This window comes from Pseudopodoces humilis, chromosome 6, assembly GCF_049639895.1.
Source record: "Pseudopodoces humilis isolate 2021_Gansu_Grassland_sample_001 chromosome 6, ASM4963989v1, whole genome shotgun sequence".
Classification (NCBI taxonomy): Eukaryota; Metazoa; Chordata; class Aves; order Passeriformes; family Paridae; genus Pseudopodoces; species Pseudopodoces humilis.
The window spans coordinates 32,658,466-32,671,600 of record NC_142205.1 but is presented as its reverse complement, the minus strand read 5'-3'; the positions used below and the strand labels follow the sequence as shown (position 1 = coordinate 32,671,600).

Here is a 13,135-nt window from a genome sequence, read left to right as displayed (position 1 = left end):
GTTTTAGTGTAGAACCATTAATTTAGTTTAATTTAATTTAGTTTAATTTGGTTTAATTTATAAATCTTGATACATATCTACCTTGCTGCTGATTCTCCACATATTGCTGCTCTGAGTTGATCCAATTAATCTTCTAATAATTTGGTGTAGAGGTACCCAAGTTACTGCCCCGATCCAAAGTAAGGCATTCATATGGGCTCACTCCAGTGCCTGGGGTGATCAGAAGCAAGGCTTAGTAGTGCTCAGTACTGCAGTGAGGTACTTAAACTGATCCCAGGATGCAAAGTACTGCTTGCACATTTGGCATTGTGATGAATTGTAGAAATACACTGGCTCCCTCAAACAGCATTTTTTTTACCATTTGTGCTGTAGCCCTGTGTTATGTAGAAATGTTCAAATGTCTGATAGTTCAGACAATTATTGCCTATTGAGAACATTCACCTCCATTTTAATATTTAATTCAAGAGCATGTAAATATGAAAAGCTTCACAGTTGTGGTCCAAAATAACTGGTTTTTGATTGAGAATCTGTACTCTGATAAAAATACATAATGTGTATTTAGTATTCTGAAAGATTAATCTTGTAAACCAGAAGTTCCACAGGAAAGTGTAGTTTCTTGATGCCTGGCTGAAATAAGCGAAGCCCATGGCTGTGTGTTCATTGTGCATTCCTAATAAGAAGCTCCATATTCACTGTCAGACTTAATTAACGTGGTTTGAGACGTGTCTTACAGGTTAGTTTTGAATCAGTGTTCATCTGTCAGCTACTACAGTTGTCTCCTGCTTGCTTCTAAACCTTTTAATCAAAACCAGCTCAGGCAGAGTAATCAGATACTACTGTGGATGATAGTGACTCAGGAAACCCTCCCAAACTTTAAGCCTTCTCACCTGCTTCAGCAAAGAGAAAGTGAAACATCTCTACCTCCCTTGGGTCTCTGAGACTTTGGAGAAAGCAAAGTTCTTGTTCCAACAAAAGGTTTTGTTGCCCTATGACAAATTTCACTCCAGTCCTCTATGTGGAAAAGCACCTTGTTTCTCACTGAACAGCCCCTTTTACTTTGAACCACTGCTTCTACCTAGATATGTGGTTGATAACTGGACAGTTGTATGTCCAACTTTAGCAAATATTGTCAGTATTTTTCCAGGCTTAATGTTTCTTAATGTCCTCCACAAGGCTTTTTGTCTCAGCTTCCAACTCTGCCCAGTGGGAAACCGACCAAAATAACTATTTTGAACTAGAAGATGTTTGCTGCCTTCTCTGATAGCTAAGAATTTTTAAGTGACAAATCAAAGTCTTTGCTTTGAGATTTGATACGTAGTCATCTCATTGCAGGGCAGAGGGGGAGGATATTTAGGTTTTCAGTTCAGGGAAAAAAGTTACAGTATAGATCATAGGGCAAAAATGCTTTCAGCCAGGCTGGTGTGCTTTAATCTAAAGTAATGCACCAGAAGTAATAAAAGATTAAATGAGCTTTATATATTAACTTATATATTAGATTTAGTAGTCATTAAGAACTTTCAGGTATTCTGTAATCATTACTTCAGTTCTTGGTTAATTAAAAAAATATAGTTGTTTAATTTGCAATTGGAACTGAAGTTAAGAATTATTTTGTTAGTTGCAAAACTTTTATGTGTGTCTGTGTGTCAGAGGTGCCATCAAGCATTTTCAAATACAACCTTTTTTACAAAGCATAGTCACTCTTGTATTTAAGTTCTTTGTCACAAATAAAAGTGCCACTAAAACACCTGCATCGAGAGCACTGTACAAGCTATGGATTTGTCTGCCTGACAGCAGACTCCCACTTTCCCTCACTCCCACAAACCCTGGAATGATTCAGTGATATGTCAATTATAATTTTTGTTCCTGAAGATTTTGCAAATGACCTTTTTGTGAAAATACCAAACTTACTGAGGACTGATGTAACTGTTTATATTACTCTAGTTTTGAATAATGTCTTGACAAAACATCTTAACCAGGAGTTCCTCTGGGTTTCTCTTGTGTTGTATTCTCTAGCTGTTGAAGGGTAAATAAGTTAACTGAATATTCAATGTAATCAGCTGGGTGTTCTACTCAGGTAATTATTCGATCAGTACAGTCACATAGGTATTTTGGAAGATGTCATGTTTATTATGAGAGAATGTGCAGTAAAGAGATGATCAAACACTATTTTTTTGAGCTGATGCACGGAAGGAGTTTTTATCAGGTACAGACATTTCCTAGTACATTGTTGTTTAGAAATCCCGAGTACCTCTTGAGTGATCTGAGCTGAAATATGAGACCTGAATTCAGAGCTAAAATACCTGGGCTTTCAAGACTTAAATAACTTATTAAATTTTACTGAAGTGGTTTAATAGATTTTTATAATGTATTGATCTGAACATGAAGTTGTACCCACAAACACACAAATCCCTTTCTTCCATGTTTAAAGTAAATTTTAATGAGGAAGAGCTCGTGAAAGTACAGCAGAGTTGTGTAGATTCTAATACTTTGTGGTTAAAAGCAATTTCTCAGACAGGTAATCTGCAGTAGGTAAAACCTGCCCATACATTTGATATTCCAAATATCAAAAACCAGTGTGTTTTCATGGTACAATGCAGCCATAGTGTCTTGGAGATGGAAACAGTCACACAACTGCCAAAAAAAAACAACTTGGAGTGAAGCAACACTTTTGTTGGACTTCAGTATTTCTCTTGGAATTTCTGTAAACTTTAGGAATCTTATTTTTAGAGTGCCATTATTTCAAATTTCTGTATTGTTTTGGGTTTGTTCTTCAAAAAAACATATACATGTTATGATCCATGTATATACATACATGAGTATTCTTACTGATTTATGTGGTTACAGATATAAAATATTCATACCTTAATAGAAACTCAAAACAGTCTTTATTGAGTTAAGTTTTGAATGTGGACACCAGGCTGCAGAAATGATGGATGGTTTTCTTACCACATGTAATAGCCTAACAGGATTTCACAAAACCTTTGTTCACACACTTAAAAATTACCAGAGCATTTCCTTAAAATAAAGAGTGGATAGTATAACATTAAACTGCTGCTTCAGAGACATTGTGCTAAATGTTGTTTAAAAAAATAGGTGTGGAATTTAAGGACTTTTTAAAATTTTATTTTTGTAAATAAGCACTGTGGATTGCACATATATATAGACTGGTACGTGTTGTTTTCATTTTTGTCAGGGCTTTTTTAAGAAACTTTCCAACACAGACATTGGAAATAAGTTTAATTATAAATTACAAATCTATTATATTTTTTTTTTGTTTCTGTCTGAAAATTATCTGCAGGTATCTTGAGAAACAGTCACAATCAGATTTCACTATTTATTTTATAACCCCCTAAGCCTGAACCGCTGCCTTTTCCTGTTATGGTCCCTACCAGTTGTCACTATTGCTTCCTTGCCCTCTAGTTTATTGGAGTGAAGTCTGCAGCTCACCCATGATGTTGTGCATCTCCTCTCATGTGCCTGCTTTAGCATTAGTGTTGTAGTGCTGTTCAGGAGTGAAACCCTTAAAACACAAATCCCATAGCTGCTGGGTTCTTGGCAGTGGCTGCTCTGCCCAGCAGGCCTGCTGCTTCTGGCAAGCTTTGCTTTACAGTGTCTCGTGTAGCTGTGGCCTCTGAGCCCTGAGTCCCTGGTGGGGGACCTGCTTTCCTGCTACACCAAGGTGCTTCTCTGCTCCTCCACACAATTGACATCCTGGGAGGAAGAGTTTGAGAGAGGACTGTTTAAACTGGGTTCCAGTAATTCATGTCATTTGTTGAAGAGGTATATTCATGTTGTATGCTGTGATCACTGTAATTGAGGAATATACAATATGTTGTAGGTAGCACCCTCCTGGTATTTCTTCCCTACCCTCCTTTTTCTCAGGCTTGCTAATCCTCAAGAGTGGAATTATTCATGGTCTATGTACATACTCCTGTATCACCCCAGTAATTTAGTACAACTTTTCTGTTCCTTGTTGCCCTTTGATTGGCCTCTCCATGTAGTCATATAGCACATAACACAAAGATGGATTGTATGGCATTCTCTGCTGGGGAAAATCAACACATAGAGCAGGCTCACTGCCAAGATGCTCATAATTAAACTGTTGCTATGGACAGGATTACATCAATGTTTCTATCAATCATTTGCTGCAGTTTTGTGGCTATTTGTAGTTGGATTTTTCTTTTTAGGTTTTAGGTTTTATCATCCTTTTTCTTAACTTTCAGTTGAAGTGTTGCAGCATATAGAGGGAGATATAAATAAAAATAATTATTGAAAGATGAAGGGAAAAAGAAAGAGAAGCCAAATCTTCAAAGACTATGTTTGAAGCCAATATTTTTTTTTGAGGTATTCACAGTATTTCAGCTATTAAAAATGGCCAGTTGTGGTCATTTCCATTCACTGGTCATCATAGTCCTGTGACCTAAGAGTCTGGTGCAAAACTGCTATGATGTCATAACAGTCTGTATGGCCAGAGTGTTACAAGTTTACCTTAAAATGCTGTAAATTCAATAAAGCAGCAGGTGTAATAGAAAAACAGCAGCAAAGCAGTTAAACTTTGCATTTTTCTTCTGTCCCCCATCCCTTCTGATTCATGTGCAGTAAGTTGTGAGATGGCAGAATGACAGAATAGCATGAGGTACACTGATGGATTGGAACAGAGCTTGCTTGCTTGTGCTTCACCTGCTGCTGTATTGTTGCTACTGATATCCCCTATGACAATGATCTTCGGCAGTTAATTCCCTTTGGTAGCACTCAAAGCATTTGGTGTTGGAGCTAACTAGTGTGCAGTGCATTAAATGTAGAGAGGTGCAGGATTACAGCCAAAATAAGGTAGTCTGAGTGGTAACAAATGAAATCAAGTGCAGCTGAGATCACTGTACTGAGATAAACAGTGTGGTGTCACAAAATTGTCTCCCAGTTGACAAAACGATCCATATTTTATAGAATGCCTTAAAAATTGAAGGATGGAGTCAATTATAGCCAATTATGATGCTACATTTACTGGAGTAGTTTTTATATCCTTTGGGGAGAAATAAGGAAATGTTCAAGTCAGTCAGAAAACGCTTTTGCATTTGCCTCCCTGATTTATCTGAAGAGAGTTTTTTTCCCCATTTCTTCAGGTGAAAACTGTGTATGAAAGCTGGGACTGTATTATCTTTAGGAAAACGGTTTTGGTTTCTTTAAGTCATTTTCACTTCTTCGCATTGCACAAAAAAAAATTATGGTAGATAATATGGCAAATCGAAGAAGAAAATCGAACATCAGCTCCCCCCAGTTATGTTTGGGTTTACTATAAAGGAATTGTAAAGGCAGCCTGGTCATGGCGAAGCATGCGTAGTGCATGGTGACATGTTGAATTTGGCTCACTTCTTTCCCAAAAAGGAGCTTTCATGTCACTGAAGAAATACCAAGTAAATACTGCATATTTTCGTCTTCAGTCTGCTTAAGTGAAAATAAAGGAGTGAGACCATGAAATGGTTTGCTTTGACCCACGGTTGCTTTTTAGTGAATAGATGTAAAATGGGATAAAAAAGCAGTGTATTGAAGATGGACAGACAGATACTCATGTTCTTAAGAGATCTGAGAGGTCGCCTAAATGGCTGAGAGGCAAGCATTTATTTAATGGCGTTTACTCTGTCATTTAGATTATCTCTTGCCTCTGTTTGGATTCCCAAGAAGCGTACTGGGGAGCTGTGCAGTTTGTCTAGCTCGTGCTGTAGTACTGACCGTGAGGAGCAGATTCCCTTCCCTAGCAGAGCATGTTCTTGGTAATTAGTGGAAGATACAGATATAAAGGTAAAGGTGTACTGAGAGATGAAAGCTGACAATAAACAAGTGGTTTGAGTAATGTTTCAAAGTGTTACCCTCCTCCTGTGTTCAGGATTTCATTCACTAGCTAACTTCAGAGGGTGACCTAGTACATGTGCCAATGACAAAAGCTACTTGTAACAATTCAGATCATGCTTTCTGCTTTATGAAATGGGATTGTAAAAATCCTCTCAAAAATGGCATCTGAAATAGCATTAAAACACAGTTTCCCTTTGATAAGGTTTTAAGGCACTCATACGAAAAGTGACACTGCTTTGAGTAGCTCTATGTCAGCATTATGCAATGTGTTGCACATAAGTGACATTAATCCATTAGGGGTGTGAGGGTCATTTATTTTTCTCGTGAAATCATTAAATACCTTTATTGATTTCTGTTCAATCAGTTATGTTCTGCTCAAATACAGTGATCTCTAGACATGCTAATAAGAGCTGTTTCTAATAATGTTTATAAGCCACAGTTTTAATGACAGATAGTACACTCAAAATAAATTATCATGCCTAAGTAAAACACTAAGGAGCTTAGGGAAGCTATAATATTGTGCTGTTTGCAAATTACCTGAGCCTACTTTATTACAAAAAAGATGATTTTGTAATACAGATATTCTAAAATTATTAATTAACCATTGTCAGTACATTCTTTGCTTTTACTAATTGTACAAAATTAATTTAGATATGTTTGGACTGCTTATGTTGCATGATGATAAAGCATCTTTTAAAAATCAAATGGAAACCCAGAAAACCTGTCATAGTAAATATAAAATTTTTAGTACAAGTTTTTATGCTGAAGGCTGTTTAAAACTTGGATCATAACAAATGCTCTACACTGGGATGGCATGTACTGGCTGTATTACTAGATTATTTTGTCTTGTGAAGCGATGTGAGTGTATGAAAAGCTAGTAGATCAAATACAAGTCTGAGTATCTTTCTTCATTTTTTTCATGATGGAACCGATCTCTTAGGAGGAAGTACATGAGACTCAATTAAATATAACAGGTGTATCGTGCTGTATGAATGGATGCGTACTAGACAAAGGAAAAAAAAGATGGAAGACTAGTGATAGTCTTGTTAATTTTTGCAGTTATCTGATATTGTAGTTGTTGCTTTTTACCACACCTCTTCTTGCTTTTTTCCCCTTTGGATGAAATCAGTTCCTCAGAGTAAATTGCCAGCTTTACCCTGAGCATAGCAAAAGCAGACTGGTACATTTATCTCTGCAGCTGAAACATGAAGTTTTTGCTTCCAAGCAGTGAATTGCATCCTGCTGAGGAATTACTGTTTGGGTTTTTGAGTTTCTTTTCTAGGAGCCTTAAGGGACTCTGACAGGTCTTGTCGAATAGCGTTGGTCATCCTTGTCTCAGACACCAAATGGTGCCAAGTACTGGCAAGTTTATTGCATTGTGTCTGGAGAAGCTGTTGTTCGCTCAGCATTTTCTTCATAGGATGTCTGCCTGATTTCATTGAAGGAAACCTGAACAAGGCTGTGTTATTAATGAATTATGACAAGCCTTTTGCCTGTCAGGCAGAGAGGTTCCTGCTATCTCCTTTTAAGACAAAAACATAATGGAAGATGCTCAGCTGGGCGAGCTCTCTGATGATACTCCTTAAGTGCTCATCCCAGGCTGATGTGAATACGCAGAGAGCCGTGAAGCTGCAAGTGGCAGCGTTTAATACCATCTCCCTCATAATGCCTGAATAATCTTCCGGAGAGCGATCGCCGCGGCTGCCGTGAACGCGGCTATTTGTTTATTTTTCACCTTGTCCTGGCGGATTGCTGACCGAGCTGATCTGCTGTACTCGCGGGGCTGGCGGCGGGGGGGACACGGCGGCGTTTCCTTGCTCGCAGCGCCAGCGCTCTCCTGAGCGTGGCAGGATCGGCAGCCCGAGCCCGGCTCCCGAAGCCCAGCACACTGCCATGGGCTGGCTCCCGGGGCCACTCTGCGAGGGGAGCTGAGCAATGCTGGCGGAGGATGGCAAGGAGGCAGTGAGGGAGCCGACTTATGTTTTTCTTAATGGATGTTTGTGAGCACGAAGGAGATGGCGTGGGCTGTCGGGGTGAGTTACGGAGCGCGTTCTGCGATCCCCCTCCGGTCGGGCGGCTCATTATGTTAAACAGTGCAGCTTTTAAAGTGCCGTAGCTCTCCTTTATGAGCCTTGGCCTTCATTTGCTGAAATGCTTCGAGTTCACAGTGCTCAAGTAATTTTGGAAACGGGATGTAATTACAAAGGTTTCTTATGCTTACCAACAGCTTTTTTGAACCAGTGTAATTATCATTACTTGTGGATACTGTAAATTGAATATCCCCTCCCTAATTACATTCAACTCAAGGGTTGGCTGCTTAAGCAGCCAAATAAGAAAAGTTCACCTGTTACTATAAATAGCAAATTGTTCTTTTAGTTCTGCTGACCTTTAAAGCAAAGCGCTTTTCACGATGTTGTCAGGTGTGCATTATAAAGACAGCTTGTAATTAGACTTGTAATGAGGAATTCTGTTAGAATGGCTTTCTGAAAACTTCATTTATTCAGTCTTTTCTAACTTCACGACAGAATTAAAGTTTCAGGATGCCTTAGGACTTTTAAAGGGCTGGCTGCTATTTTGCTCCTCACCTGTTCTGCTGGTGATCTGTAGCTGCCCAGTGCTACTGCCAGTGCTCAAAGGCAGCAGCTGTAGCTGTAGCAACTTAGCCCTACCCTTCAAAAACAACATGGGGTCAACAGAATGATTTATCTAGTGATCCAAGGGTTTCTGTGATTAATTAATGTTTCTTCTGTCACTTCAGGAGACAGATAGTGACTTAATTTGTTGTGGGCAGCAGAAGAGAGAGACAGACAGAGAAGTGGTGTTGCCTGATTTTGTTTTTCTTTGGTTAACTGCAGTCTTGCCAAAATGTCGTCTCAACTGATAGATGGACACAGAGCTTGAGTTAGTGAGTTGATGTGCCTGCCTTGAGTTCAGTCTGCATCCTGTCACAGCTTCACCAATTCTATGCCTTTTCTTAAGAATACTGAAGGCATTCTGTGAGAGGTTTGATTGATTCTCGTTTACTTGTGGTGACTGAAATTTTTAGTGTGTGGCTACCAGCTAATATTTACTTCACTTTCTTCATTCCGGTTTAATGAAGATCATACTGTTTATTTCTGTAGAAGCTTTTTTGTTAGTTGAGATAACTTACATTTCCAGAGCCCATCCTGCTGGTGTCCTTCATGATGTGTCTTTAAGACATGCTTGGACACCACAAATTGAAAAGTGTCTTTGAAAAAGAAAGAAACTTCAATTACTTCAACAGTAGAAAATTACAGCTGTAGGGAAAGAATAAAAAAATAAATCTTTATTTCATAGGGTAACACTATAACATTTGAATGGAAATAATCACTAAGGTATTTTTAGTGAAATGTAGGTGTAAAACAAAGGCAAAAAATAATTTGCAACTTGGTCTGATTTAAATGTGTTATTTGTCCATCTGCAGCAACTCTTAGCTAACAGTTTAAACTAATTAAATACCCCCCATAGCTTAATTTCTTGTTGAAAAATAATCATGTTCATATCTGATGCATTTATGAGTTTAAAATTATGTGATAACTAATTTTCACAACACTGCTTTTTCTTTCAATGTATTCTCTGTCTTTCTGTATTTATTCTATTACATGATAGCCAAAGCTACTATAAAGGGTGGTTATAGATTGTGGTGAGAACATATTTCTCCTAAACACAAGAGTGGGAATACATGAAGTAAACAGACAATATTTTATGCAAGTAAATAGAGGTATACACTATAGGTAGCCACTACTGACAGACAGAATTTGTGTCTGATGTGCAGCAATCCAAATGAAAACCAGAACATTCTTGTGGCTCATAAAATTAGACAAAGGTACAAGTAATAACTGCTCATTAGCACACAGGCAAACCCTTCCTTATAAAAGCAAGAAGCAGATGTAGTAGAGATGTGTAGAGATTAGCTAGAAATCTCAAGGCCTAGACATAATTTAGTTGTTCCCTGTTACAGGGCCTCAGTAGGTAAAAGTGATTCTATTGTCAAGCACCAAAAGACTGGTTCCAGCAGCATCTTGATCAGGCTGTCTGATAGGGAAGAAAAGGGGGAAAATAGAGCAGGTAGTAACAGAAGACTTGGAAATTTTTTAGTTTAAATAGTTTTTACTTACCCTTTTGTGGACACTTGTACTAACCCTTAAGGCTTAAAACCTTGTCGCTTCAAGATGACATGGCAAAATTATTTTAGTTGGCTGTATACTGCTGGAGCAAAGGCAAATCTTCAAACTTGTCCTTTCCCAAGGATTTCAAATACTGGGTAAAGCTTGTGCACTTAGCAGTAGCTAAGTTTTTAATGCATAGCAATGCCTTATAATAAAGCTCATTGGTTGTATGTGTGTAATTCGTCAACCTCTTTTTTTGAATGGTTTATCTGCAAGTACATAGAAGACCCTGTCTCCTTGAGTTTTGGATACAGCCTCAGAGAAGAACTCTCAGTGAAACTGAGATGCAGACAGTGTTGAAACTGCTGTCTTTGTCCCCCTAATTACAGGTCACTCTTCTGTTTTAAGATGCTTTCTGTTTTGCTCCAATCTCTGTAAAAGTAAACACAAAATACTCAATAATGAACCATGTCCCCAAAACATATCACTGGAAGAAGAGACAGTGTATGAACTGAGTGACATTACAAAGTGGCATAATTGTGTTCTCTGCTTCGCTTCCTGTTCAGCTCCTAACAATACCTAATATTTGGGCTGCTTTCTTTTGGCAGCTGAGCACTGAGCTGACATTTTGATGGCACTATTTATTGTAACCTCAAGGTCTCACTCCTGAGTGATAATGTTCAGCTCAGAGCCCATCACAGTACATGTGAAGTTAAGGTTATATTTTCCCATGTGCATCACTCTACACTTATCCACACTGAATTTAATTTACCATTCCATTGTCTAGTCACTCAATTTCATAAGGTCCTGTGATTCTTCACCACTTGCCCTCATCCGTAGTGCCATGAATAAATTGGTATCATCTGCAAACGGTTGCTTCAGTGCTCAGCTACCTTTCCGGGTCAATTACAGGTATGGGAAGAGGAGCAGATCGCAGTGCAGATCCCTGTGGTATTTCATTGGTAGGCTTCCTTCACTATGCAGGTTTGACCATTTACCCCTAATTTCTAGTCATGGTGCTGCGCAGAGACCTCTGTTTTGCCATGGGTGCTTAGTTTTTTAAAAGTCTTTAGTAAAGTACTTGTTAAAAGCTTTTTTGAAATTGATTGACTGGATCACTGGTTTCACATGTTTGTTTATGCTATTTAAAGAATTGAGTTAATTTTGTAAGATTTCACTTAATGAAAACTGAAATTTGATTCTTCTTAGACCCCACTTAGGGCCCACTTAGTCTTTTCGCTATTATAGTTTCTATTAACTTCACTAGCATACAGATATCAGGTTTGCAGGTTGCGGTTCCCCTGGAGCTTCTCTGGAACCTGTATTAGGATTTGGCAGCACATTAGCCACATTGGAGACCTCAGGTAGTAAGGCACTGTGGAGAGGGATAATCATTAGTAATTCAGTTATTCTCCCTATTCAGTTTGCACTCTCAGGTGAATGCTGTCTAGTGCCAGCCATTTCTTACTTCATTCACAGAAAAATTTAGTGTCTTTTTCCCCATACTTTCGTAGCACTCAGTAAAGAGTTCCTTGTTCCCACTTAGATAATAAAAATAATTTTAATCATGAATTAAAACCAGATCAATTGTTAAAAGCTGGATTTAAAAAATGCAAGTCTTCTGTTTGGTGTTTGATAGAATAATGCAAACAGTTGAAGAAACGGTAAGGTTTTGCTCACAGAGAATAAAATTCTTTAAATCCTGAAAATTTGTAGAGTTGTTATTTCAGTTATATAAATCTGAGATGTTATTTCAAACCGTGGTCCTCTAGAAAGGAAGCAGTATTTTTAATTTTGGCAATTTATTTTTATTGAAAATATGTATGGCCTCTATCAGTAATTGTCAATCTTAAATTATATTAGACAAATTTTAGCTCGTGGGTAATAAATGTGTGACAGCACCATGTGTGGTTTCTGAGTGAAGCTTTTGTCATATTTAATTTTGGGCGAATATTCATTTGACATTCCTCATTATGCAGCTCCCTTTCAAAGCTGAATAAAAAAAGTGACTTAAGGATACTTTTGGGGTCACAATCTACCATTTCTTTGGACAAAGCTATTTCAGTGTTTGTATTATATATTCAGATTTTAGGGATTTGGAAATGGGTTTTAGTCACACTAGGCTTAAATGTTGACTCCATCAAGTTTCTGAGCTCTTAACTCCCTTAAGTGGAGCTCTTACTCCGCAAGGCAGAAGAGTATTGCAGGTAAAATCCTTGACAGCAGGTCCTTTTGCTTCTTGAAAGCAAAGAGCAGTAAAGCTTTCAGGTATCTGTGGAAGCATAGCCGTGATTTTACTGCAGAGCTCTGCTGAGGACACCTCTGTCCCGCTCAGTCCATGGAGGCAGAGCAAGAGACTGTTCTTATGTTTTTGTCTTAAGGAAATGGGCTTTGTGGTCCTTTATAGAGTCCCATATGATGGGAAAACTGGCGGCTCTGATCCTCCGACTTCCCTCTCCTCTGTGTTTCACATCCTGTCAGTCCTCAGTGGGAGAAATGACAGATTCCCTTTTTCTTCTGCCATGGGCGTTCAGGGGCATGAGATCTGATTCATCACAGACACGCCACTCAAGCTGATACTTCCATTATGCTCGCATTGGAGGAATGAGAAAAGAATACTGTTGTAACTGGGATTACAGCATTTTTCCAGTTATGCATAAAGATTTTGCCAATTATAGGAAGAAACAGTTTTTGTATTGGCATATTTTCAGTTTGTCAAGGTGAAAGTGGATGAGGTGAAGAGGGAGAAAAACAGGGCAAAAATCACTAGGTAATGACGTAAAATGAATTACAAATAATACATGGAACTAACATGATGTGCATTTAATGTAAACAGTTTGGCAGGCAAAGATTAAATGAAAATTTACCTGTAGGACTGAGAACTGTTTACATGGGACTCACTCCTGCTTACTCCCACTTACGTGGGACTGCTTGATAGTGATTGTTGTCTTTCACTTTTGAAAATTACTGTGGACAGACCAGAAAACTGAAGTACCATCATAATTCCTCACTAGCACAAGGAAATAGAGTGTAAAAGAACTGCCAAGTTCTAGTCCAAGCCTACTTTTTTAATGCTAAGTACATGCACTTTACAGAATTGCAGGTTTCAGGAAGATTTCACCACATGTCTCCCCACTGTATTCATTTGTCTAGGGAAA

At 38.3% G+C, this 13,135-nt stretch overlaps 1 protein-coding gene across 21 annotated transcripts in view; it reads left to right on the top strand.

Moving 5' to 3' along the window:
- TENM3 (teneurin transmembrane protein 3) overlaps nucleotides 1-13,135 on the top strand; it is a 594,796-nt gene that overhangs the window by 391,269 nt on the left and 190,392 nt on the right. Inside the window, exon 1 of one of the 21 annotated variants that reach the window (XM_088056031.1) lies at nucleotides 7,779-7,880. The exons of the other annotated variants lie outside the window; for them this stretch is intronic. Within the exon in view, the coding sequence (XP_087912157.1) occupies nucleotides 7,826-7,880 (55 nt within the window). The 5' untranslated portion in view covers nucleotides 7,779-7,825. Of the gene's footprint in view, nucleotides 1-7,778; nucleotides 7,881-13,135 lie in introns of those variants that run through there. 21 annotated transcript variants of the gene reach the window in all.